The sequence below is a fragment of the Tenebrio molitor genome, chromosome 8 (assembly GCF_963966145.1).
Source record: "Tenebrio molitor chromosome 8, icTenMoli1.1, whole genome shotgun sequence".
Taxonomy (NCBI): Eukaryota; Metazoa; Arthropoda; class Insecta; order Coleoptera; family Tenebrionidae; genus Tenebrio; species Tenebrio molitor.
In genome coordinates, this window is record NC_091053.1 from 20,345,275 (window position 1) to 20,372,103 (window position 26,829).

Below are 26,829 nucleotides of genomic sequence, written 5' to 3' on the forward strand. Positions count from 1 at the left end.
TCTTGCCGTTAACATAAGACTAAGGCTAGGGCCACACTACAGACTAAATAATCGGCCGATAATTTAGTCCTATTGGGTAGCTTCCGCGCCCACCAGGTAAACTAAACTGTTTTCGATCAATCTGTCGGCCGACTACAATCGCTTTAGTGTGCGCACTCACATAAGTCCTCATACTTATTAAGCAACCAACTAAACTGTCGGCCGATGAAAAGTCTGTAGTGTAGCCCTAGCCTAAGAGCCATAAGAGTTGGTTTAGCAAGTCGGCGCAGTCGCAGTCGCTGCAGTAAACGATGTAATGTAGAGTAGAATAAGTGTTCTGTGCTGTAATCAGTGAAATTGAACTTCGGCGATAACGACTGCGACGGAGTATTGTTTATACGTCGGTGTTCTGTGGTGTAATAACCAGGATATCGCCAGTCTTCCGCCAAAATTTAAATATTTGAAAATTCAAATTAAACCCGCGAAATTGAACAAATTGGCCATGTAGTGATCGTCATCGAAGCAGAAGGACCTCTACGTTGTGTGTTTTGTACAAAATGGCGGCAGACTAGCTCGGGATGCAAATGGCGGGCCTGCAGGGTGGACAAACTTCGAAATAAAAATGCATAAATCGGTGGGAGGACGCCTGTATTTATTTTATGTAGACATGAATAAATACATTCTCGTTTTCATCTACAGTGCTAATTGATATCACACCCGATCACATGATACATTAAATATTCAGCGGTGCAACTTTACATGACAACAAGAAAAATACATAATAACACAATAAATTTGGTCTATCTACCTCTGCAAGAGTGTAGAAAAAGTAAGAGTTCCCTTTCTTTTGTTTGGTTTTTTTGTCGGGATGAAACTAAACAACAATAAATAATAACGGTTGCTCAGAACCTAAACTCGTAATACAAGAACAAAGCGGCACCGTGAAACAAGTGATAGTTGTTATTACGAATGGACACTGTAAATGGGATGAGTAAAACCCTCAAAAATCATCTACAAACGATGGCACACCATAATCTTTTCAGTGTTTAAAGTTATACAACATGTTACATAAAATTGCTCAGCAAGACTATACTTGGGCCAACCAACAGATATAGTAATAAAAAAAAGGGTATTAATATAATGTTCACCAAATTAAATTATACACCCCTAGCGCTGTCCTCCAAAAAATTAAATTAACATGAAAAATTCCTAGTGGACACCAAATAATGACACTTTGGAAAATGAGAACAGCGTCACCAAAATAGGAATGTTGCGTATTGTTTTACTGTTGCTTGTATTGTAAATGCTATATGCTTACCTATTTTACTAAATGTTCACCAAATGTGGAACGCTCACGTTACGCGCCTTTACTGCAAATATAAATATTCACGCTATCCATTTATATTAAGCACTTGCTAAAGAAAACTACTTTTTCGAAAACTGATAAAAATATGTTCACATTTACATGACGTAAATCGATTGTCAAAGTGACTGTTTTTTTGTTCACTGGATTTATAGTCCGGACAAAATAAATGTGAATTCTGACTTTATTAAGTCAAATTATTTAACAACATGATAACGATAATAAAGATTTATTGGTAGGTCGTTCTCGAAAAGGGGTGGGTATATAAATACAGCGAGTTTTCGAAATTCTACCTGCAACTTTGGTGGTGGATATCCATCTGTTTCCCATCATAAATCTTTATTATTGTTTTCTTTACATTTTGATTTGAACATGTTGTTAAATAATTTGACTTAATAAAATCAGGATTCACATTTATTTTGTCCGGACTATACAATCTAGAACAAAAAAGACTTTTACGTTCAGCAATTTTTGATTGAAGAAGAGGTCACAATTTCGCAATTTCTTAGCTTTATATTCCAAATAAGCCAGTATCACACTTTCAGACACGTTCTTTAATTTCTTAGAGCCACACCAATTCATGAAATCCTTATAAGCAGATTCATATTGTCTTGGAGGCTTTTCCGGAATAAGACTAAAAACTGCACTTCGTGCCGTTTCTAATACATACATAGGAATGTTTGCCGTTTATTTTTATTTATCGTGAGAAAATAATGATGCAAAAAATTGTCTTAGAAAAGTAGCGTTATCGCGGAGTAAAAAATATTTAATTTTTGCAATTTTTGTTCAAAAAGAGACGGCAATTGGGCTAGATTATTGTTTTGTAACCTTGGATACGGATAATTCGAACCGGTATCAACCTAGGCATATTTTTGTACATATCTCAGCAACGCTTTGATCTGAAAATTATAAGGTAAGGAATGCGGTTGCTGTATTGAACAAAGTTAGAAGAGTTATATCACATAATATCATCTTAAGAATTATTCAAAACTTTTTTCAACAAGTTCTTACTTGCTTCACGGCATACTCCCTGCAACGCTTTGGAGTCGGAATGCTTTAATTATAAGATACTCTGTATGAGAGGCTAATAAGAAGTCTAAATCTGGGTATCCATTTGAAATTGAATATAGTATAAAATATAGTAAACATTTAGTATTTTTTTTTTACTGCATAAATACCGGCTGTATTATGAAAAACCTTTGGTGCTATAACTTCCTTATTTTTTATCCGATTTTAATAAATGATATGTCAAACAAAACCGTTTTAAATGGGCTACAATTTGAACTGATCCAATATTTGTTCTTCAGTTCTGTTTTTGACAAATAATAGTCAACTTTTTTTTTTCAAATGGCACTATTAACTTTTTTTGCTCAGTTTTATAGAGATTTTTATTTTAAATATGAAAATGTAAACAACAAACAAGAAATTAAAAAACGATGTATTTTTTTTTAAATTAAGCAGACACATTAAAATTAAACAGTAATAAAAATGGATTCTAATTTTGCAAAGTGACTAAGACAGCTATGGACATTCAAGACAATGTCTATTTGACTCCGGCCAATAATAGAGATGATTTAATAAAAAGAATTGTAGCAGTATGTGAACAAATACCACCAGAATTTTTATTAAACGCCGCAATGGGCGTCAGTGGAAGGTGTCGAATGTGCCTTAGAGAATGGAAGTAATTTCAAACATTTGCTATAGTAAAGTTATGGTTACTTGATTTTTGGAAATTCTATTTTTTTTATTAAAAACAAATTTTTATTTTTTTATTTTAATGTTTATGTATTCAGAAAATAAACATCTATCAGAATAAAGATAAAAAAATATACAGTGCAACTTAAAAAAACAAAGTTAGCTGCGGTCTGTCAAAAAATATAATATTAAAAAAAAATCATAGCATGTCGGGCTATAGTGTTTCTAAAACGATTTTGTTTGACGTATCATTTGTTAAAATCGGATAAGACACTAACAAAAATTAAATATCTGGTTATCATTTCAGAATTAAATATGGAATACAATTTGGTGAACATATAGCATTTTTAGGTAACAAAAGTTATTTTTAGTAGCAAATAATATAAGAAACTAGCAGGATGTCAATATCTGGTTATCGCTCTAGGATTATGTATGGTTTTGATTTTGGTGAGCATTTAGTATTTTTGGGAAACGAAAGTATTTTTTTGTATGAATAAATTTGGTAAATTTGGTAAACAGTTAAATACCACCCTAAAAAAAAGGGGATGTGGCCTAGTTGCGTAGAACGATATACGCCGAAGCCTGTTTCACAATGAAGCAGGTTCTTTGCCATTTGTCATTCTTATAAGTCTTGAAAAAAAAAATATTTTGTAATACAAATCGAAAAATGCCAAAAAAACAAACAAAGATAAACACGTGGTCAAACTCACGAAGCGAAGTTAAAATGAATGAGATGCCGGATGCCGTCAAGTAATTTTTGTGGATGTTTTCTTAAAACTTCAATTGTGTCAGTTGGGAGTGAGTATACCAAGTCCTTCATGTACCCCCACAAGAAGTAGCACGGAAATTCTCTAGATTCGCGGAGCACCCCGACGCTTGACCTCACACCAACACACTATCTATGTATTCACTAGTCGAAAATGAACTCGCCATTTTCACAAAATTTTAGCTTAAATCACAGAATCAACACGTAAACATCTGCCTTGTCGAACAAAACTAACTAAAAACTATACCTCGGCCGCAGAGCGCAAAAACTGTATTCTAAAAACACAATGTTTTGCTTTCATTTTACAATAGTTATTTATGCATTAAGAGCATAATTTTGCATTTTGCTGCTCGCATCGTCATATTGATGCCAGAGGCGCTAGCCGAGGGCATTAAGACGATAAGAGCAGCAAAATGCAATTTATGCTCGTAATGCATACAAAATTTTATGCGCTGCCCTCAAAAACTGAAAAAACCAACACAAAAATTTCCTTGGTATTAATTTAAACAAAGTAGCCAAAGATTGATAATTTTTCCAAACTACCGTAACTACGAAATTTTGTAAACAAGTGGCAGACATTTGCTTTTGTGTGCAAAAGATTTTTCAATTTAGCTGAAAATGGTAAGAAGACTACACAGTACACTGAAGATGTTTATCTCGCTTACTTTTTTGAAAAATCCAACAACTACAAGTCTTCGAGTTTGTGGAGTTTTTACTCTATGTTAAGAAGCACCTTGCTAGTAAGAAATGGAATAGACATCAGCAAATACTTAAAACTTGAAGCATATTTAAAGCGACAATGTGATACTTACAAACCTAAAAAGTCAAAAGTCCTTTCAAAAAGCGAAATTGACAAATTTATTACGGAAGCACCAGATGATACGTATTTAATGATCAAGGTAAATTACTTTGTTGCTTTTATATTTCAATAGTTAATTTGTAATTATTCTAGGTTGCTGTAATCGTAGGAATTGCCGGTGCTTGCAGATCGCAAGAGTTGTGCTTTTTAACAACAAAAGAAATTGAGGATTTGGGCTCTGCGATACTGATAAGACTAACAGAAACTAAAACAAAAGTATCAAGACGGTTTACTATAATACAAAATGAGCAAAATTTCTTAGGACTTTTCCGCAAGTACTTTGTTTTGCAGCCTCCACATACTAAACATAATCGATTCTTCATTTTTTACAAAAATGGGAAATGTTCCACGCAACCCGTAGGCAGAAATACGTTTGGAAACATTCCATCAAAAGTAGCAACATATTTGAACCTTCCCGACCCCAAATCTTATACCGGACATTGTTTGCGTCGCAGTTCCGCTACTTTACTTGCAGATTCTGGTGGAGATATTACAGACTTAAAACGTCACGGAGGTTGGCGTTCTGGTACATACAATCGCAGAAGGATATATAGAAGATAATATTCAAAACAAGCTCAAGATAGCCGAAAAAATTCAAGGGAAACGTCAACATGAAAAAACAGTAGTCCCATCAACATCCAGTGCTTTTTCAAATGACTACACTGAAGAACCCGAGGATAAGAAAAGTAAAGGAGTTTCCATTCTTCAGACAAATGCGGAGTTGAACATTCAAAATCGACAGAATCAAATATTTTCAGAAAAAATCAATTTACCTTCGATTGTAATTAATAGTTGTAACAATGCTAAAGTAGAAGTAAATTTTTCGTTTAATTAAATTGTTACTTTATTAAGAAATACGCAATTTCATGTAATAGAATTTTCTTTAGAGCATAAAAATTACGCCAATGCTTTAGAGCAATAAATTACCCTTTTATGCACTCTAATGAGGTAAATAAAACGGTCAAAATTGCTTGGCAGCGCATAAAAAGTATTATTTCACGGTCACTGTCATTGGGTCAAATAATTAGCAAATGCGAGTAAATAGACAGCTTGTTAATTTATGGGGGGGGGAAAAAATACTGAAATGAAAATTATATTTTGAAAAAATGATACATAAAAATTTTGTTGTTCTTGACGAGAACTGTCACTGGCTACTGAAATTAAAATGTCCGGCTTTTTTTGAAAATGTATTGTGGCTTGTATTTATTATTCCGTCAGGTTCATTATCACTCGTGAAATACCTACCCTGTATAGTTTTATATAATATAAACGATAAAGACACGACAAATATTGTGAGTTTACAGATGAATGTAGGATTTAATACGTAATTCTCAATTATATGGCTTCAACAATTCATCTATTGGAAAAATCATCGTTAAGAAAATAAAACTTAAACATCCAAACCTAACCTCACAAATTTTACCAGAGTGTACCTCTAAAAAGCGGACGTATTTGCAGTTTCTATTGAAAAATACAGATTTTTGATGTTTATTTAAAAACAGCATTGGATTTAAATAATATTAATTATTTATGCCTTGCTCCTTATTCCTCCAAGGGCTCCAAGTCATCAATAATGATATATTTTTTATAGAATAGGTACCTACATATTACTCAAGGTAACTATAGAGTCTATAGAGTTATTTTGATATTACTTAAAATCAGCAATGAGCATCAAAGAAGTTTTCACTTCTGTCGTACGGTCTTAAGCACACACTCTTTTTTTTTAACTTAGATTTTTTTGCTTAGTTTTCTTAGTCACTTTCCTATTTTATATGCATTTTTTTAAACAAAAACCACACATTCAGTTGTTACAGTGGCGACCAAAAAAAGTGAAACACTGAACTGAAACAACATCAGAGGCTCTGATCGAGAATATGTGACCTCGTGGGCGACACTGGAAAACTTCAAATTTGGAACTTATTGGCTTCCTCAATTTCTTAACAGGAAAGTTTCAGTTTAATTTAAATTAAATTAAAAATTGAAATTCTTTATTTCTATTTATTTATACATACAAAGTAAATACAAATTGCTGTGAACTCTGCTTTCCAACAATAAAAATATTTAATAGCTTACGTAAAAAGAAATTGTCAGTAATAAAATTAGCATACAATAAACAACGAAAGTTTGTCACATAGATTGTTCATGAATAATGAGTAAGTAACTCTAACTAAATATTTATTTTAAAAGATTCAAATCAAACAGAATATTTTTCATATATTTCTTTAAAAACCAAACAAATTAGTTTCTCAATTTCTAACTAAAATTAGGTAGGTACTTAATTGGACTCTGAAGATCCAAACGTTTTTATTGTCAAAGAATCAGATTTGTACGTATGCAAAACTGGGTGAAAATATATTCATTTCGTTTAAACCACTCGGAGTTTTCTTTCTTCCGATTATCACCACCCACCCCCGCATTTAGGTTGTACTCTCGAGCAGTCTCCAGTGCATCTCGACCCGAAGTCTGTTAAATCGTTATTTAGGGAAAATTTCACCATCAGGGAAAATAAATAACGTAACAATACTTATACTTACAAGTAAATGGAATTTTGTATAAAGTAAAAATAAAATTATTGTAAAGCGAAGAATTATCTTTTAAGCTACCAATATGAAATAACAATTACAAAATAATATGTTGCTTAGGCAGTTTGTCAACTTTCATAACGACATTGTTAAGTGAAAAAACGTTTTTAGAATCTGCGTCTCTAATAGGTCTATTATTGTATTCAATTTGGAGTCGTTTATGGCTATCTCCTAAAGCACTCGTGATTTAATAGATCTCTAAGAAAATTTTTATCAATATTTCAGTGTATTATTGTCATTTACACCAAAAAACTTCCAATATTAATGTCCAAACTCTACTTTTTAACATATGTTGCAGATGTAGTTGCATCCGTTACCTTGAATTACCAATTAATACAAAATTCCCTAGAATTTGAAGATTTAATTTTTTTATTTAAAAATTAAAACAACTCGTCCTATACAAAACTCCTCTACGGGTCGTTTTTTACACTTGGAATTCATGCGCCAAATCAACCCTTATAAAACTCGTTCTTTAATATACTATTCTCACATTCAATAATTATGAACAAAATGAAGGGTTGTGCCCTCGCCGCGAAAAAAAAAGGAAAACTCTCGAAAAGTAAATTGAATTCAAAAACTAAATAAAAAAAAGGGGGAGAGCCGAAAGTGAAGCCCGATATCGTCCTCGACGCTATTCTTCTACGCCGCCCACGATCGGCGGGACCGTTCCCTCGGGCCTCACCTCGTTTCCAAAAAAAAAAGCTAAATTCAAAATAGAAAAGGAAGTCGCGCGGCGGACCAGGACACAAAAGATAAAGAAATAAAATAAACAAGAACTCTTACAAAAAAAAACTGTTATCGGTCTGACCGGCCGTTTGCAGGCGAGGTCACCAGCAGACCGATAACTCAACCCGAACAAAAAAAAAACGTTCTGCCTGAAACGACGCGCTGGCTTCGCGAAAACTAAAAATTTTTTCTATCACCCTGGCCTTGATCGTCACGGGGCGGTCGACGTCTCTGGAGACCTGGACTTTCCTCGGGGACTTCCTCGGGCCCACGGTAGACGACGAAATCCGGGCGTGGAATTTGACTCCGCACTCCGGCGTTTGGTTCTTCACGAACCTTCCGTCGGGGATCCGCTCTTCGGCGTCTGGATTTCCTGGACTCTTCCTCCAGCCTCACCCTCTTCGGACCCTCGACGTCTCCACACCCTTTTCTCGCCGTTCAACCACTCGCCGTTTCAGCCCCTGTCACAGTCCCGCACCGATTGACCTCCCTGACCAAAGACCCAAGACCAAAAAGCCTTTCCCCGAACTCTCTCCTGTCTTTTATAGTTTCGCCCCTCTCAATTCGGGTTATTATTATTTTTGGCGGAAAACGTCGTGCGTACGATGATCAAATCATGGAGAAAACTTGCATTTTTTTTTAAATGTAAACAGTATGTACATACTTAATACATCTAAATAATTTTTGTACTTGCCTATAATTTAAAAACTCTGGTTGACAATAAATTTGATTATTTTTATCCCAACGTTTATAATTAATTAATAATTAACCGAACTAGGTAAATTTAAATCGTTAAAGATTCGTAGGTATATGTCATAAGAAGGAAATATTTTTACACTTTAAAGAGTTACTAAATAGTGACTTTTCTGTAAGATCATAACACTTTATACAGGGTGTCTCAACTAAGACTTTCTATCCTAATATCTCAGTTATTTGCCAACGGATTTTTATGAAATTTAAAATATAGATATTTTAGGCGGTGAATGTTCAATTAGTAATCATAAAATAACCTTAAGTTAAAAAATGTAATTTTAACACATGTTTCCTTTATTGAAAATTAAGCGCAATTATTATTAGATTGTTAAAAACATTAAAAAATAAGTGTCTGCACAAACAATTAAGTAAATCAGTCGTCTGATTCAACGAAAAGATTTAGATTTTGTTGTTAAAAATTGAATCCAAACTTTGAAGGTATTTAAGCAGTTACCTTTTGAAACAATTGATAAAAAGTTGCCAAGCAACATTTTGTACACCCCTTAAAATCTGACATAAGTGGACTTTATTAGAAAAGTCAAATTGTGTAAATTTATTGAAAATACTCTAAAAATAGATTACAACGGCAGAAACGGCAGAAACGGCAATATTGTTGAAAAAGGAAACAATTTTTGCCTATGGCTATTTGCCGTAAGAATTTCAATGACACATTTCGTTTTCTCGTGAAACCCTATCTAAATGTAGGCTTTACAAAATTTAAGGTTTAGAGAGTCGTCAATTTTTTGAAGACACAGGAAGCGTACGTGGACTAAATTACCTTGCTAAAATATCCCGTGTTTTAGTCCTTTATGGAAGAATTAAAGCCTCCAGGATAATAAATTATGTCCAAATGTTGTCTTTAACTTTATAAGTGTTTTTAAGGTTAGAAAGATAAACGTCAAATATGTCACCCGCCAGGGGTGACCAAAATTCGGCGATAGTACGCGTTTGTTTCATAGGCGTCTACGTTTTTGCATCTGCAGCCACGTTTAACACAGTTTTTTCTTTTTTCTTGCAAACCAGACGTGTTTCAAGGACGAGTTTTTTTTATTGACAATGAATTTTTCGATATAAATCTTAAGTGATTCAACATTTTAAAAAGGCAGGTAAAAATTACGTTTTTAAGACTTAGGTTATTGGCATTAATGGGATTTCACTCTTCACCGTCTAAAATATCTGCATTTTAAATTACACAAAAATCCGTTGGTAAATAACCGAAATATTAGGCTCGAAAGTCTTAGCTGAGACATGTATACATGTGTAATAACGTAAATAAATTATATTCTTATTGTAATACATTGTGACGATATGAATATTCACCTATTTCACTTTTTGGCATTTCAATTTTTTTTCCAAAAAATACATCAAAATTTTCTAGAAGCACTTATAATTTTGAACTGTCATTATTTTTTGACGCAACTGTGGCGAAACATCAATCAGTGAAGTGTTTGATTATCACAGCTTAAAGAGCCACTTGTCTGATAAATTATTCTTGAACCAAGATTCCTATAAATCCACCTGCACAATCGTAAAGGTGGTCACTTCACTACTAGTCGCTTTAAGTGACGGTTTCGGTGGCTACAAACCAATCTCTAATCTACAATTATTTGTGTTTGACCCCTCTATGTGCCTCACCCCAAAATGAACGTTGTTCTCGTAAGTAATTTCTTGCTTCTTATCATTCGTCGTCCTTATCCTATCTCACGTGTGATTACGTTAATCACAATTTTTCGTTTCGTTGTTGACAAGAAATTCAAATGATTTTTTTTTTGATCTAAATTCGGAATCACTGACCTGTGCCTGGTCAAGCGCCTCTTGTAGACTTCACCCGAATAGACGAAGTCCAAAGCCTTAACAGCATGCAAATTATTTAACCAGGAAAAACTTGCCATACCTGTTTGATGTTTCGTTGATTAAGGGACAAATATCAAGATAAAATTAATAAGACAAATTTTGTACAGCTTGCAGTAATTACACTTTCTCTTCCACAATTATCCTTGTTTCCCAAAAAATTCAGTACCGGCTTACGAAACGCTTTGGTCAGATTCCACACCTTGACGGTATGGACCTTGATGGTTATTCTCCTTTTATTTTGTTGCACAACCAATTTTTATGAAATTTGTTTTGGTACACTGACCACGAACACGTGCAAACTGCGATGTACTTTTTATTTTATTTTGTCAACATCAATGTAAATTTTCCAGCGAATGCTCCAAAAAACTCGATTTGTGCTACAAAAAATCAAGATCTAACATTATAGTCTCTCTACAGAAAATAAATTTGTCATGTTATGGTTAATTTATTTTGTTGTTTATTTGTGTTTTGTTTAAGCGTTCTGTTTGCGTTAAAACTGTCATACCGCGAATATCTATTTTAATGAGCACAGATTTTCTAAATATTTCAATTTTCAAGGACGTGAGTCATTTTTATGATAGTTGCAATTATTAATAAGTGTAATTTTGTGTTATCTATTGTTGGGAAATATGTAGAGGAGAGTGGGGAGGGACTGGACAATTTTTTGAACAATGCAATTTTCCGGAAAATAGAATAAACTGATTCAGATCCTTTTGCACCTATACCTTTAAATCCAATCGCATCCTACTATCCCCTATTTATTACAAGGATATTTATTTTTATTTCCAATTATTAAATGAGCTTTAAAAAGTAAATATATTATACATATTGCAGTAGAAAACGGTAGGATGTTATCACAAACTTTTCTTCATATTTTTTAATTTATGAAAAATTTATACCTTGATACATTCCATTTGTACGGTTCAGGGAGACACATTTTCCGAGACAAAATTGTATCTTTTAACCAATGTAACCTCCGTTTTTCTCTTATCTAGGTGGTGTGTGTCATATTTGTGGGGATGCTTGCGCATCCCTCAAAATGTGCCATGACCGAAGATGAGCTCAAAGATTTCTTGGCCAACGTTTACGAAAAAATGGCGTCTGATATGTGTACCAGACTGAATGAGGCTGAATGGAATTACGACACAGACATCAACAACGAGGAAAAACAACAAATATTAGTACGTACAATACTAGTCCCATTTGAAAAAATAAAAAGCAAAAAACATTTCAGCTTAACGTGACATTGGAAGCTGCTGCTTTGCAAAAAGATAATTGGCAGAAATACTTCAAAGATTTGAATCCTGACGATTATCAAGACGAAGAGATCAAGAGACAAGTTAAAGATTTGAGAATTCTTGGTAATGCTGCGCTCGATGAAGAGAAACTGTCAGAGTTGACCACAACAACCAACTCCATGACAAACATATACAGTACTGCCAAGATATGTCCGTACACCAATATTAATTGTGACTTGTCCAAAGACGGGTTGTCGTTAGAGCCAGGAATTGAAGCCGTTTTGGCAAAATCCAGCGATTATGATGAGTTGGCTTACGTGTGGAAGACTTGGAGGGATGCTTCAGGTGCCAAAATGAGAGACCTGTACAAGATTTACGTAGATTTGTCTAATGAGGCGGCAGTTGCCAACGGTAAGTTGACAGACGCGCATCTCGCAATTCGCTCTTCATCTGTTCTAACAAACGTTTTCAGATTTCAAGGATAAAGGGGAACTGTGGAGGGATAGTTACGAATCGCCTACTTTTATCCAAGACATGGACGATCTCTGGAGCCAAGTTGAACCTCTTTATGCAGAACTTCACAAATATGTTGGTAACAAACTGAAGGAAGTTTATGGTGATAAACTAGATAATTCGGATGGTCTTTTGCCGGCTCACATTTTCGGAAACATGTGGGCTCAAGAGTGGAATAACATAGCTCAACTGGTCAAACCGTTCCCCAATGCGAGCAAGGTCGACGTGGACCAGGCTCTGATCGACCAAAAGTACACTGTCTTGGACATGTTCAAGACTTCTGATAATTTCTACCAATCTATGGGACTAGTTCCCAACGACATTTGTTACAATACTAGCGCAGGGGCTATGATCGAGAAGCCTACCGATGGTAGAGAAGTCCTGTGTCATGCCAGCGCTTGGGACTTCTGCGACGGCCAGAACTACAGGTGACAACATCAAACTGCAATTGAAACAAGTCAAGAATTCTTATTTCAGGATTAAAATGTGTACTGAAGTCAACTATGAAGATTTCGTAGTCATTCACCACGAAATGGGTCACATCCAGTACTATTTGCAGTATGCCGAGCAACCTTACAATTTCCGGGACGGGGCAAATCCAGGCTTCCACGAGGCTATCGGTGACACCATCGCCTTGTCAGTCTCCACACCCAAACACTTGCAAAAAATCAATCTCCTCCAGGATTACGAAGACAACGACGAATCTTCGATCAACGCATTGATGGACATTGCGTTACAAAAAGTCGCTTTTCTACCTTTCGGTTTGCTGATTGACAAGTGGAGATGGGACGTCTTCAGCGGAGCCGTCACTCAAGACAAATGGAATTCGCACTGGTGGGAGTACCGGAAACAGTACCAGAAATTGAAGCCACCAGTACCAAGAGCCGATCCCCGAGATTTTGATCCAGGGGCGAAGTTTCACGTGGCTGGAGATTCGCAATATATTGCGTAAGTACTGACAGTGATTGTGATTCGGCTGATTAATTTTTTTAGGTATTTTGTGGCCCACATTGTCCAGTTCCAGTTTTACAGAAGTCTGTGTATTGCTGCCGGTGAATATAATCCAGATGATAAAGAGGTACCTCTGCATAAATGCGACTTCTACGAGTCTACAGCGGCTGGTGAAAAACTGAAGTATTGAAATCTACCAGTTGGTGATGATTGGATTTAATCTGATGATGCTTCAGGGATGGCCTCTCTTTAGGTGCCAGTAAACACTGGAGTGATGTCTTGGAAGTGATGACAGAAGAAAGGAAATTGGATGCGACCGCTCTTTTGGAATATTTCGAACCTTTGTACAATTTCCTGAAAGAGCAGAATCAGAAATTGAAACTGTAATGTAAGAATGCTAACTTTAGTTGCGAAATTCTTTTATTAAAGTGATATTTGCGAAAAGCTTTATTTTTTAATTTATTTCACAAAAAAAAAACTTTGACGGTTTCTTGTTTTAATTTGTGACTTCCCATTGCCACAGCCATTGCATCACCATTACAATAACAGCCACGGCAACAAAAAGAATAGCGTTACTAACAGAAACTTGAATTTGTTGACAATTTTCAGCCCGGTTGCTTTGTAAATTCGTCGCAGTATCAGCTTCTTCGTTTCCAGAAAGCAGTTCCCCATCTCGAGTATCATCGCGACATCCCAGATTGTTCCCATCACTTTCGTTTCTGTTTTCTCGTGGTGGTGCTGTTTTCCGGATTAACAGCCGAACCGTTCCTATCGTACCGACAATCGCAAATCCAACTACCAACCCGACTACTCCACCTACTACCCCTGCAAAAGTGCTCACTACAACTATCTCGGACACAATAGCTCCTTGGACGATCCCACCCATAACGCAAGCGCCAGCCACAGCAGTACCACTGGCGGCACCCGAAACGTACGCAGGAGTCCAATTCCAAAACTTTTCAAATGAACTTCTGTATTTGTGGAATATTTCTTCCATTCTCTGAAAGCGTTGCGTGAGAATGCATCTAAACGAGTCAGTTTTGTACCTGATTTAGTAAATCTTCATATTTTTTCTTTAGAGCTGGCGTCCCCATCTTCTTCTTCTTGTGGAAGTGGTCGAGCACCTCAGATTTGATTTGATCTGCTTCGTCTTGCGATTTACAATTGTTCAACAAAGCTTTGTACATTTGTTCTGTTTCGTGAATGGCGGATGTATGATGTACCTCAGCTGTAGCCTAACAGAATGATGAAGATACTACTACTACTATTTCAACAGTGCGAGAGTAAATATTTTTCAAAATTTAAATTACCAAAAAAAGAGACTGAAGCGACGGTATTTGTTCGTCCCTGAAGCATTTTTCGTAATTGCGAATCAAATGAACTAATTCTTCTAGTGTTATCAGCTCTCCCTTAATCCTTTTCGGCACCAGATTTTCAGGTTTTAAGACAGTTTCTACCAAAATACCCACCTGCTTTCTGAATTCGCCATCGATTTCTAAATACTCGTATTATCAAATTTGGGTACCCAAATCGTCACGTCATCACTCTATTACCTTCAAGATTTCCTTGGAATGTTTCACTCGTTGCTACTGTCACTCCTGGATGAGGTAACAAAAAACATTCAATTTCGTTGAAATTTTCTTTTACATAATTCTTCAGTGAAATTAGTCCTTGACATTGATCCAAATCTGTGTTTAACACTTCTTTTAACAATTTTTTACCACCTTCGTATCCGTATTGCTTTTCAAACGCAAATGACCAGTCTCGTATAAGAAATAGTAATTTTTGAAAGGGATATTCGTTACTGCCACCGATTAGTTGTCCAAATCCTGAAAAAAACTGAAAACGGCTTGTTATGTACTAGCACTTTGATGCATTTACCTCCAAGTGTGACAAATCGTACTGTTTAATGTTTTCCTTGAGATTGTAGATTTGAACGGAACTCAGTAAAACACTCAAAGCAAAAATTGTTGCACAATTGGTGATCGTTGTCAGATTGTCAAAAGATCCTTGAGTGTCCATTAAAATTATCGCAACCTGAAAAGTACAGATCAAAATGTGTTTAGCTGTTCACTGTGGCGCAAGTGTCTTACTTCTTCACCTGAGGGTAATGCAGCCAAAAATATTTCTGACCATATTAAGATACCAACAGTATGAGGTACTGAACCTGCTTTCCAGGAAAATCCAGATAGCGGACTATCATTTAGATTCATCCAATTGGACATATTTTTCTTTTTCAATTTATACTAAAATCGCAATTTATAAATGGCCTAAATACAATATTCATTAGAAACATTGAAGCAATACCTTGATGTGGAGGTAACGCAAGAAAAAGTTTAACACGAATGATTTGCCTTGTCTGAACGCTCCAGCAACTGAAATAACACAAACTTTTTTGTTCTTGAATTTGTGTTGGAGGAAAATTTTCACAAAGTCAGGATTTAATTTTATTTTTTTGTTTTCATCCAGGCTAAATACTTCGATAGTGTGTGATAGTTCTTGCTGCAAAGAATTGATGAAATTTATCATCTATCAAGAGTAAGATACTCGTAAATCTTCGATAAAACATCGATTTGAAACCCCCGGTTTATTCTTCTGAAGTAAAAAACACCTGGATCATAAAGCAGTTATTTTGTTGGTCACAGCAGATATGCTGGGAAAAACACATGATAAAAATATTTATCTACGTCTATTAAATAATACGTTTGTTATTTACGAAACCTATAGATACATTTTGCTAGTCATAAATTACACCCGTGACTTACTCGTATTATAAGTCACTTGTGATTTATTATAAGTCACAGATCTTAAAAATTTTGTAAGCTAAGTGTTTTATGAAAAAAAGTCGTAGGTCGTAGATAAAATGTCGCGAATAATGCCTATAATCTACACTGGTGATTAAAAAACTCGCCTGCGGCTCGTTTTTTAACTTTCACCCTCGTGGATTACGATAGGCATTATTAGCTCGTCAAATAATATACTATCAATAGTTGATTTAGAAAATTTTATAATTTTGGGATTTCCAGTTGCATCGCTAAAATTTTGACAAGTAACTGTTACAAAGAGTTATTTTTGTTTACTACAATAGATTAAACGATTAATTTGGTAGTCACTTTTGCATTAGTACTATGGAAGCGGCAAACAAAACAACTTACCTCACTTTCATTTTTTCCAAAAAAACGGGAAATAGTCTTGATTAACGTGGTCATAACTACTTTTTTTAGTTGTATAGTTCATTCAGTCTGAATTGTACATAGTTAAAACGGAAACGATAAGGACATGCTGATAAATAACATCTGCATAAATAAAAATGTCTCACTACAAACTTTTATTATCACATTTAAAATTATTTTTAGAATTAATGTCGAATTACGTCAACAAAAATCCCCAAACGAACTTGATGAAATTGCAAGCAAATAGGTACACATGAGTGTCCGTCAAGTTGTCTATGCTTGAAGTCAACATTGTCAACAATTGCACCTAATTCATTTTATGGTATTCACTGGCCGAAATAGTAGGTGCTATAGTTCATTTCAGAAATATATGCAGTGACGTCACGTTTGAATCAAGAAGTCGACATGCCGTTCGTCCGTATTTAACATTTGACAGCAAGACATAATGAGTTGTTTATGTTACCGCCATTATCAAGAAATTATAGTATTTTCTAGTGTTGGGCATAATGGATATATTTTGATAATTGAATAAATCGAAATAATCGCTTTTAATAATCAAAATATCATTCGACTCTCCTATTATGGATGATGCGCATGCACAGTGTTGTGCATTTATTTCGAATTTCTTACGCCGCGTCGAGTCAGACGCACGTCAATAGTTCTATGTTACTCAAATCGTACGGTTGGAAGTGAGAACATAGAGCGACCATCTTAATAGCGCACGTAGCAGAGCCAATGAACTCATTTGACATGTGTTGAAAGGAGATAGCTGCATACACGTAGTTCGTGTTATAAACTGATACAACTGCATATATTTTAGAAATAGACTATACGTAATAGCAGTTGGAAATAGACCAAAGTTGTCGGGTCTCAGCACCGATCTTTGCAGCACTCCCGTATTCACAGTTAACAATTTTAACGTGACTGCTCTAGGTTCTACCGTCAACATACATGTTAATCAAGTCCAAACTACCTTAACTTCGAGAGATAACAACTCAAAAATTAAAATAAAATCAGAAGCACCTGGTTTTCATTTTTTTCTAAAGGAGTTACCAGGAGATATTTCATTAGATAGTCTAGATATGTCCCGTTTCTTCGATTTTGATGTTTGTCTTGGTGGCAACTTCTGTGAACTTCATAGACGGGAAACTCTCTACATAAACGAAATTGCATCTTTGTTGAGAATTTAAGGGAACTCGACATTTAGGTTCAATAGACTTGTACCTTTTACACTTTGTGAAATTTATATTGTAATTATATATTTTTCTAGCTGTTTCTCGAAAATAAATCTAAAATACCTAAAATCAAATTTTGTGAGGGTTATAAGCTGAGACTTCAGGTGTGGTAGGTATTTTTTTGCATATCCTAATGAAAGTGGCACTTTTTTACACGCAAAATCGTAGTGAAAGTAGCACTTTTTTACACGAAAAATCGTGGTGAAAGTAGTACTTTTTTGCATCATTTTATTCCATCTCCATGGAAATGATTTTCAAAGCATAGGTACCAATTTTTTTTGTTGTAATTTTTCATAAATTCTTTTAGATCAAATTTCTCAACTTACATCGATATGCAAAAAAATAGTGTGCACAACACGTTATGAAAGTCTCTTTTTTTCACTTATTTGCAAATTCGTGAAAAAAGTATGACTTTCATAACTAGTTGTACAAATAACTATGTATTTTGGAAAACTCATTTTGCAACATGCTTTTCAGGTTGTTAGGAGTATTTAGTTTACGATATCAGTTATGGTGAATACGAATTAGGAGAATTTAAAATGAAAAGTTCCTTTCTACGAGTATGTTAGTGAAGTGTTTATTTAATAATTGAAGCATCACATTATCAATAATAAAAAATGTGAAACACAATTTTAAGAGAGCCAAATATAATTTTCATTAAAGAATCTAGTTTTCCTTATTTTCCACTTTTTTGTAATAGGTACAGTTGGCTTAAAAAAAAACGAGAAATGAAATTTGACCTATAGTCTGTCTCAATTGTAAATTTCCACCACCTGTTGAATTATGTTGGCAAAATAAAAATATTTCTAAATTGGGGTTTGTTATAAACAAAGTTGGCAACATAATTAATTTAAAGTGTTTCGAAGACATAAAAAGGTTGGCACACGAGTTATAGTTGACTCAAGTTGCAAAAAACCACTTGTCATTTGCAACAGCATTTTTCTCATATTTTTGAACCAAATAAAGGCACAAAGGGACCAGAAAATCGTAGTTTGGGTTGAATATTTTCCATATAAGTACAGTTTTAAAGTAATTTCAAATGACTAATGCCATAAAAGTGCTGTTGCAAATGCAAAGTGGTTTTTTGCAACTTGAGTCAACTCAGTAGACAAATTGATGAAAAAGTAGGAAATATTTTTTCAGCAAGTACAAAATTCTAATAAGAACAAAAAAATTATCTTAATTGAAAAAAATTGAAAAATCAAGTAACTAAATTTGTAAACAATACAAAATCTATTCTTCCATGCGGTTCCAGACACTGTCGACACCTAAAAAAGCCCATCATTGCATTCAGTAAAAGTCTGGGGGTATTTCCGGACAGACTTGCACTACTATCCTTTTTCTTAACGCTTCTAGAATGAATATAAAGAAATCCAATATATTCAAATCTGGGAATCTAGCGGGCCACGAACAGGTCCGCAACTACCTATTCATCGATCACCAAAATGATTATTTAAAAATAGAACATTCATTCGTGCACTCGTACATATGTGGTATGGCGCCGTCCCGATGAAACACGACTCTGTTCAACACTGCTAATGGCATCTCATCCAGAAAGTTACTTATTTCGTTTGATAATAAATAATATGATACTGAATTAAAAAAAAATACAGTACCTACCATTTGAAAAAAACAAATTGATGTTCATCTGTCGAAAACTTGAAGCAAGAACATGTTTTTATTTAGTTGGTATTGAAGTATTTTCAAGTGACGTTTTTTCACTTGTTGGCAATGCAAATGTTGCTCATTCTATTGACAATTCCGTGTTAGGCGAGTTTTGAAGGAGAACATGAATTCATCGAATTAATTGAAAAAAGAAAGAATCGTGTTTTTTAACAAACATATAAAAGTAAGTGATTAGAGAAAATGTTTAAAATGATGTCCAGCTTACTGCAACCAGCACTGAACTCTTCTAGTTAAATTATTAAAAACGTTGGTCAGCATTTCAAGTCCCACATTTGCTGGGCCATTTTGAACTGTTTGTTGCAGCCCTTCCAAATTGTTTCGGATTTTTGAACACTACATTTTCTAAATGAGGAAAAAAAATCAAGAGGAGTCAAGCCAGGCGATCAGCTTAGCCACAATTCTACCCTTATCACTCTTCTAAATAATTAATTGTTATTCGTGCCGAGTGAGCGGTAGATGAATCTTGTTGGAAAGTTCCGTTTGTTACTTCTGCCTCCACCAGTTGATTCATAAATGGTTCAAGAAGGATTCTTTGATATCTTTGAGCGTTAATACCAGTAGATAGTTTCATCAATTTAACTTTACCTTGTTTTGCCGAAATATTCCAAACATGGCATTACACAACATATTTAGTTAGATACAACAGGTATTGTCTATTTATATCTGCATCATTAATATTAATGCATGTTTCAAAAATGACAAAAGCTTGACAAGGTATCTGCAACGTACTATTCAAGGCGCTTTAAGAGGAATCCTGCGGTGCTATTTTGAATACCACAAACACTGTTCCGTATTTTTCACTTTGTGTAAAATTGGGGCTGTTTATTACAAAAAATTTAAAAAAGCATTGAAGATAAAAGTACATACAATGTTTCTACCGTGCCAGTTTTTTCGAAATGTATTTACAAATTTGTTAACGCAGCTCTAAATTTACGGTATTTTATGTACATAAATTTTCAGAATTTAAGTCGAAAAATTTAATTTGGCTATGGCAGGAACATAGAATGTAGATTTGTCTAGCAATGAGATTCAATTGCTTAATGAAATTAGTTTTTCTTTCCGAGTAATAAATAAAATAGCAGAACATTACAAGTGTGAAAACTTAATTGTCGCATGCTGCGCTCTAGCGGATCGATTGAAGATCTTTTTGCGCTATTAGACAAACTGAAAACATTAAAGGAGCTGTGAGCTCAATGCAGTGTCGACTTCCGAGGGCCCAATTACGTCATACGTACGCCAGTCAGTTTATACCCGTTAAGCGATATTGTCTTTTCTTTATTATTTTATACAGTGATCGGCAAAAGTATGGAATAAATTCACTAAAAATAAAACAATTTTTTTTTAAATCTTTGGACGTATCAATTTTGGTTTATAAAAAATACATATTGTAATACCAAATAAAATTGCAAGCAGTCATTTGTTTTCGAGTGATGACGTCATCGATATTTTTTTAAATGGAAATCCCCTGTTTTTTTTCTTGATTCTGATAGCCCTTTTGATTGTCTAAACGACAGTATAAAAATTTTGTTATCTTACATAAGGACATTTTTGAGAAAAAAAAATAAAGTTGGAAAAAATAAATTTTATATTATAACGAACAGAAACAAGTCAAAAAATCAAGTAGATAAATTAAACAGTCAAATGGTACTGTCAATTTCAATCCTATGTGTTATTTGTTTTACAAAACGGCTCATTTAACTCTCTATACACAACGTATAGAAATTTGAATTTTGATTGGGTGCGGGAATAAAATTAGATAAAACTAAAACAGGAGGAATTTCTTAATAGATTTTCTTATTGTCAACAAGCTGGGAGACAGCAATTCGAACATTTAATTCCATAATTTTAAGTACTTAGGGCCGGTTTCACCAACGTGGTTAAATTTAACTTCAGATTAAAATATACGAGAACATTGTTATAACAATAGGTAACTAAAGTAACGAGCCATTTTAACCTAGATTTAACTTTAACTGGCGTTGGTGAAACCGACCACAGCAATACAGTTGTTGACTCGTTTTTGTTCATTATAAAAAAAAATTCCAACGTTTTTTTTCTCAAAAGTGTCCTTATATTAGAGAACAAAATTTGTATACTGAGGCTTAGACAAATAAAAGGGCTATCAGAATCAAGAATAAAAAAAATTGGGGGTTTCCATTAAAAAAATATATCGATGACGTCATCACTCGAAAACAAATGATTCCTTGGAATTTGATTTGTATTAAAATATGCATTTTTATAAACTTAAATTGACACGTCCAAAGATTTTTTGAAAAAGATTTCGTTTAATTTTTAATGAATTTATTCCATACTTTTGCCGCTCACTATACTGGGTGCCCCAAAATTCGTGGAACAACTCAGGGGGCAATGTCAAATTATGTTAGAGAATTATGAGAAAAACAATAAAAAAATTCTATCTCTTTTAGATTTGAAGATGTGGGGGCTCAAAAGGTGCAGCTTTGATCTCATTTAAAATAAATAAAACATTAAAGATTTTGATTATTCGTGTTTTCCTAGCCAATGCTATAATAATTCTGAATTATTGTGATCAGGTTTGCGATTATTTACTTCATTATTTGACTTTGATTTTTCTTTCTTATTTCCATAGATACAATAAAAATGAAATATTTGCTAAAATTCAATGCATCGCAGCAGACAGTCCTACATTTCCACTGGAATGATAAATTTTCCGTGGACTGTGATTTCCAGGTGGGAGAATGGTTATTTTCACATAAGAAAGTGGCTAGCAACATAGACCCCCTAAAACAAGTCTTTTGTAATTTGAAAGTGCTTCCGCAGTCAAAACATCGCAACAAATCGAATAATTTTGCAAGTTGATTAAAACAAAACAAATATAGTCCATTTTTTATTATAGTCCGATGAGCTTAGTCCGAATCAAGAAGTCGACATGACCTGCGTCTGCTTTCGACATTTGACAGCGGTGCATGGTGCTACCAATATTTGAAAATTTATATTGGCATCTTGGGACAAATAAAGTGCTTGTATCTTCCTAAGGAATTCTGACTTAAGCCCTAAATAAACCGAACAAAAACCCTACTTATTGTCATATTGTGCCTGTCAATCACTAGACGGTCTCCGACAAATATTTTGAGTACTACCCCAGGTAATTTTTTCCCCGAGACCGCCTAGTGATTGACAGGTACAATATCACAATAAATTTCTTTAAGTAGGGTCTTTGTTCGGTTTATTTATGACTTAAGCCAAAATTCCTTACGAAGATAAAAATATCATTACAAATTTCAATTTTTGAGATTTTGAGTTGTGTTCTTTCGTGCTTTCATGATTTTTCTGCAAATTCATTCCTCCGTTTTCATTTTGTTTTTCAAAAAACAGTTCTTTTCAGAACTCTTTTGATAACTATTTATCAACTAATATTAATATACATTGCCTGTACCTATATTTTCGGACTTTTATTTTTATTAGAAAATGAGAAAAAATTAATATTCGTTGATTTTTCATTGTTATCACAACCAAATTCACAACACCGTGGAATTTTAAGTTTAATCATTTATCAATTGTTGTGTATAATGATAATGTACGGTCGATGGACAAATAAAACTGGAACACTTAAAATTTAATCTACGTAAAACCAGACTATTAAATTGTTATAGTATATAACGGTATTAGGCCGATATGGGTTATATAACAGACATGGTTGAGGTATTGTAAAATCGAGGCGGAGCCGAGATTTTATAATCCACCGAGTCTGTTATATCCATATCGGCCGTATGTTGTTTTATAGTTTTCTTTATACCAATAATACTTAACATTTAAGACTGACATTTCTCTTTACTTCAAAAATTAAATTTAGTTGTCATCTATGCCGTAACCGTAGCAACGGTAGCAAAAATAACGGCCTCGGTCTGATAATTTTGAATAACGGCCTAGTCTGTTATAGGTATCATATCAATCAAGCATTGAGTACTGATAAATCCTAATAACAGTATGGTATAAAGAAAATATTATATTTTTCAATGTTTACATAAAATGTCATACCAAAGTTAACCTATAATCTGTTTCAAAATCAAAAATCCACCACCTGTGGAATTATGTTGGCAGAAAAAAGAAATCCCTAGAATAAGTTTCATTTTTTTGGATTGGCCCCACCTCCCGCCAAAATTTGACATCGAACTGTTGAGTTTATTTACTCTCGTGTCAAAAATGGATTACTCCCTAGAATTCGAATTTTTAGGGAAATAACGTTTTTCATGTTGTGTGTAACTAGAATTTTCAAAAGTTATTTTGAATGCCTAAGGTTGGTTACTTTGAATTGAGAGATTAAATCCAAATAAATATGCCGCTAGTAACCAAAATTGATTGTGAAACGAAAAATCATCTATCACTTAGCAAGAAATTAGTCATTTGCAACTGTTACAATTAATTTGCTGTCTTACATTTTTGGGATATCGTTATTGTTTGTCACCAGAAACCACATAGCCTCCAACCTAACCAAATTTATGGCAACCTAGTAACGAATATCCCTAAATCCTAGGGAGTAATCCATTTTTGACACGAGAGTACCTAACACAAAATAATTATTATGTGCAAAAAAGTGGTAGCTACCATATCATACCTTTTGAGTAAAATATAAAATGAGAATAAAAAACACGATGAACTACGACCAAAACGACTGTCAACAGTTTTCTTTCATAACCCCAGTTTTTTTCTGATATACAGACACACTAAGAACAAAAGTTGGTGACGTTGTCGGTTGTATTTTCGAGGGAGAATGCAGTGTTGGTGGATTTTTGATTTTGAAACAGATTATATGTGTGATAAAGCCGTAATTAAACGATGGAGATTTGTAAATTTTGAATGTACAGTTGCGGCCGTTGAAAACTCAGACACTTTGACAACGCCAAATTTTTGGCTTTGAAAGTGACGTTCTCAAAATGTCACTCAAATATTATCCACATTAATTTCTCTCGCAATGGCTCTTATACTCACACCGTCCCTCAGTCAAACACATTTTTGCAAATCAGATAATTGCGGCATTTCAAAAGTTACGCGCGATTCTGACCTAATATGTCAAATACTGACACTGACTTTATAAACCTTGATGAAAATCCTGTTTACGCTAATCAAATTTCGGAATTTATACAGTGTTTAAATCTTTCCTGTCTGAGATTTCAACGGCCGCAACTGTATGTGATTATCATTTTTGTCCCAGTGTTATTTGTCCATCGACTGTACCATCGTGATAATAAAAAACGACTACAGTTAACGTAAGATTTTTTGAAAATTTAGAACGTACCGAGATTTGTCAAAGTTTTATTTAAAATTTTCAAATTCGTGAAAATAAACCCGCCCGCAACACAGTGCTAGTGCTAACATCCAGTTCGGCAGCAATATTTCTAATGGTACTATTGCAATCATTAAATTTTGGACATCATTTTTCTGTCATTTAAAAAAAATTACTCTAAATCATGCTTTATTGAAATTGTCACACATGAATGATGAAATTGTTGTCAAATTCATCTACAATTTGTCAGTATGAGCGATGACAAAATATAAAGTTTATAGTTGGGCTAGAGAGGTGAATGTTTGCAGAATGCCTTTATTCTGATCTTGGGTTGCAACTTAACTCCGCCTTCCAGGTACATTTCCCGTCACCCGCGCCCCCGCTAAACGCGGGAGCATTTTGGTAGGATTCCTCTTAACAGAAACAGACTTACGCATACAACGATCGTTCAACGATTATTGGTCCCAACACAGAAGTAAAAGGATAAGAAAATTTAAACAACACTATTTCAGTTAAGCCTGAAGTGTTTTGAGAGTCGAAACATTGTTTCGCTGGAAGAAAATTTCATCTATCTGGATCCAGTAGGCAATGGTTAAATATTCTCAATTGTTTATTGTATTAACATTTTATTTAGTGAATATCTAAGCTGATTTTGAAATTCGAGAGTGAAGTAAACGGTATCTCTACAAAATTGTACCGTGAGATCGAAAAAAAAAATTGAGTAGGCGCTAACCAAACATTTCAGTTGGCAATTCGTGAGATTTCTATTAACAGATGTCAGTCTTAAAAGTTAGGTTAGGTGTATGTTAGGTCATGGCCAACTTCATCTAGCTTCCGCTGCGCTCCATACGGCCGTCCCAATAAGGGTCTAAAGTTGATTCAGCTAACCTAAAAACATCGTTTGGTAACTAGCCCCATCTGTTGCAAAATTTTTAACATAAATCTTTATGGGTTGATGGGGAAACCACAGACCATCAACAGAATTAAGACTTTCAAAACCCGTATAAAACATGGGAGACACCGACAACACTAGCGCTGCTCTAGCGTTAGGCCAAACTAAATTACCGAATTTACTCGTTAATCCGATCGGGAATTTCCGTTTAAAAAGAAGGTTGATTTGAATATTTATTAAGTTATCTTTTTCTTTTTGAATAAGTACGAAATATGGTTTTTCAGATCGCAATTTTTATTTTATTTATTTGGATATGGGAAAAATTAAACATAAATGCTTTGTAAACAACAAGATCTCGGCGATTTTAAATTTCCAAAATTAGAAGAACAAAGGAAACGATGGATAAAGCTTTAGGTAAATGTTGCACCACCCTTCAAAACAGATATAATGCCTTTATTTGCGAGAAACATTTTAGCAACAATTTCTTTACTCAAAAACCAAAACTCCATAAATACTCCCTGCCGTCGATTTTTCTTCGTGAAGACAAAACAAACAATAAACAATGTTAGACCAGCTGAACAAATTTAAAATTCTACGATTACTGAAAATCCCACTGTAGAGAATCTAATCCTTCCTGTTATGCCCAAGGCCCAAAATGGACACCCAACAAAATCTTCTAGTGTGTTACAAATACTTGAATGCAAGAAAGTTAGTCTTACTTCAAAAGGTAGAAACATTTATTATATGGACCGATATCAGCGAAAAACAATTTCAAAATTAAAAAGTCTTTTGCACGATTCTAAAATTATCTCCAGAAATTTTAAAAGTTAACGCAAAATCAAATTATTGAACTAGATTTACCCTTCAATTCAGTTTCACTCGCCTTTTAAACTAGCCCACTCATGCCCAAAAAATCCCTATTTACACACAAACTCGTTTAATGAACTACTAATTTGTTGTATATGTTATAATTTGTATTAAAATGTTCAATACTTAATTAGTCGTTTTTATTTTTTTAAAATAAGTATCAATTTAAATTAAATTGAAAAAAAATAGGCAACTAGGTATACAGAAACTAGTCAGATATGCAACTTGTTATACATTAGTTTGGCCTAACGCTCGGGCAGCGCCACTTGAGCGCGTCCCCGAAAATGTAATCCCTCTTGACAGTCTTACTATAGTTTAATTGTCTGTGGGGGAAACCGTGTTTTTTTGTCAGTTTGGCGGAAAAATGTGAACCGGACTTGATACTACCCTTTCGACTGTTAGAGAAAATTCGAAATTTAAGTAAACCAATTATTATT

The 26,829-nt window shown here is 34.2% G+C and overlaps 2 protein-coding genes and 1 long non-coding RNA gene across 5 annotated transcripts; 2 read left to right on the forward strand and 1 right to left on the reverse strand.

Moving 5' to 3' along the window:
• The first annotated feature begins 284 nt into the window (after nucleotides 1–284).
• On the forward strand, nucleotides 285–5,498 carry LOC138136216 (uncharacterized). Its single transcript, XR_011161223.1, has 2 exons — nucleotides 285–4,702; nucleotides 4,756–5,498. It is a non-coding gene; the product is annotated as an uncharacterized lncRNA (long non-coding RNA).
• A 4,706-nt stretch (nucleotides 5,499–10,204) lies between these two features.
• On the forward strand, nucleotides 10,205–13,723 carry LOC138136217 (angiotensin-converting enzyme-like). 2 transcript variants are annotated; one of them, XM_069055284.1, is made up of 7 exons: nucleotides 10,205–10,379; nucleotides 11,573–11,758; nucleotides 11,812–12,226; nucleotides 12,288–12,756; nucleotides 12,806–13,276; nucleotides 13,322–13,462; nucleotides 13,516–13,723. In XM_069055284.1, the coding sequence occupies exons 1-7, from the start codon at nucleotides 10,365–10,367 to the stop codon at nucleotides 13,664–13,666; spliced, it is 1,848 nt and encodes a 615-aa protein (XP_068911385.1). In that variant the 5' UTR covers nucleotides 10,205–10,364; the 3' UTR covers nucleotides 13,667–13,723. The 2 variants fall into 2 exon arrangements, with proteins under 2 accessions (XP_068911385.1, XP_068911384.1); XM_069055283.1 differs by lacking the exon at nucleotides 10,205–10,379 and adding an exon at nucleotides 11,085–11,138.
• On the reverse strand, nucleotides 13,682–16,716 carry LOC138136218 (atlastin-like). Of its 2 annotated transcripts, XM_069055286.1 has the most exons (9): nucleotides 16,435–16,716; nucleotides 15,587–15,781; nucleotides 15,373–15,525; nucleotides 15,161–15,316; nucleotides 14,833–15,118; nucleotides 14,590–14,774; nucleotides 14,326–14,514; nucleotides 14,192–14,279; nucleotides 13,682–14,089 (listed from the first exon to the last, which is right to left on the reverse strand). In XM_069055286.1, exons 1-9 carry the CDS (start codon nucleotides 16,486–16,488, stop codon nucleotides 13,776–13,778), a joined length of 1,620 nt encoding a protein of 539 aa, XP_068911387.1. In that variant the 5' UTR covers nucleotides 16,489–16,716; the 3' UTR covers nucleotides 13,682–13,775. The 2 variants fall into 2 exon arrangements, with proteins under 2 accessions (XP_068911387.1, XP_068911386.1); XM_069055285.1 differs by having other exon boundaries at nucleotides 13,682–14,279; nucleotides 16,435–16,673.
• Nucleotides 16,717–26,829: the final 10,113 nt, after the last annotated feature.

Coding starts and splice junctions, on each gene's coding strand:
- LOC138136217 (XM_069055283.1), top strand. CDS start 11,100: ATGAGCACAGATTTTCTAAATATTTCAATTTTCAAGGAC. Junction 11,139..11,572: donor ATATTTCAATTTTCAAGGAC/GTGAGTCATTTT, acceptor TCTCTTATCTAG/GTGGTGTGTGTCATATTTGT. Junction 12,757..12,805: donor TGCGACGGCCAGAACTACAG/GTGACAACATCA, acceptor TTCTTATTTCAG/GATTAAAATGTGTACTGAAG.
- LOC138136218 (XM_069055285.1), bottom strand. CDS start 16,488: ATGACCACGTTAATCAAGACTATTTCCCGTTTTTTTGGAAAAAATGAA. Junction 15,526..15,586: donor TGCGTTACCTCCACATCAAG/GTATTGCTTCAA, acceptor TTGCGATTTTAG/TATAAATTGAAAAAGAAAAA. Junction 14,775..14,832: donor ATTCCAAGGAAATCTTGAAG/GTAATAGAGTGA, acceptor ACGAGTATTTAG/AAATCGATGGCGAATTCAGA.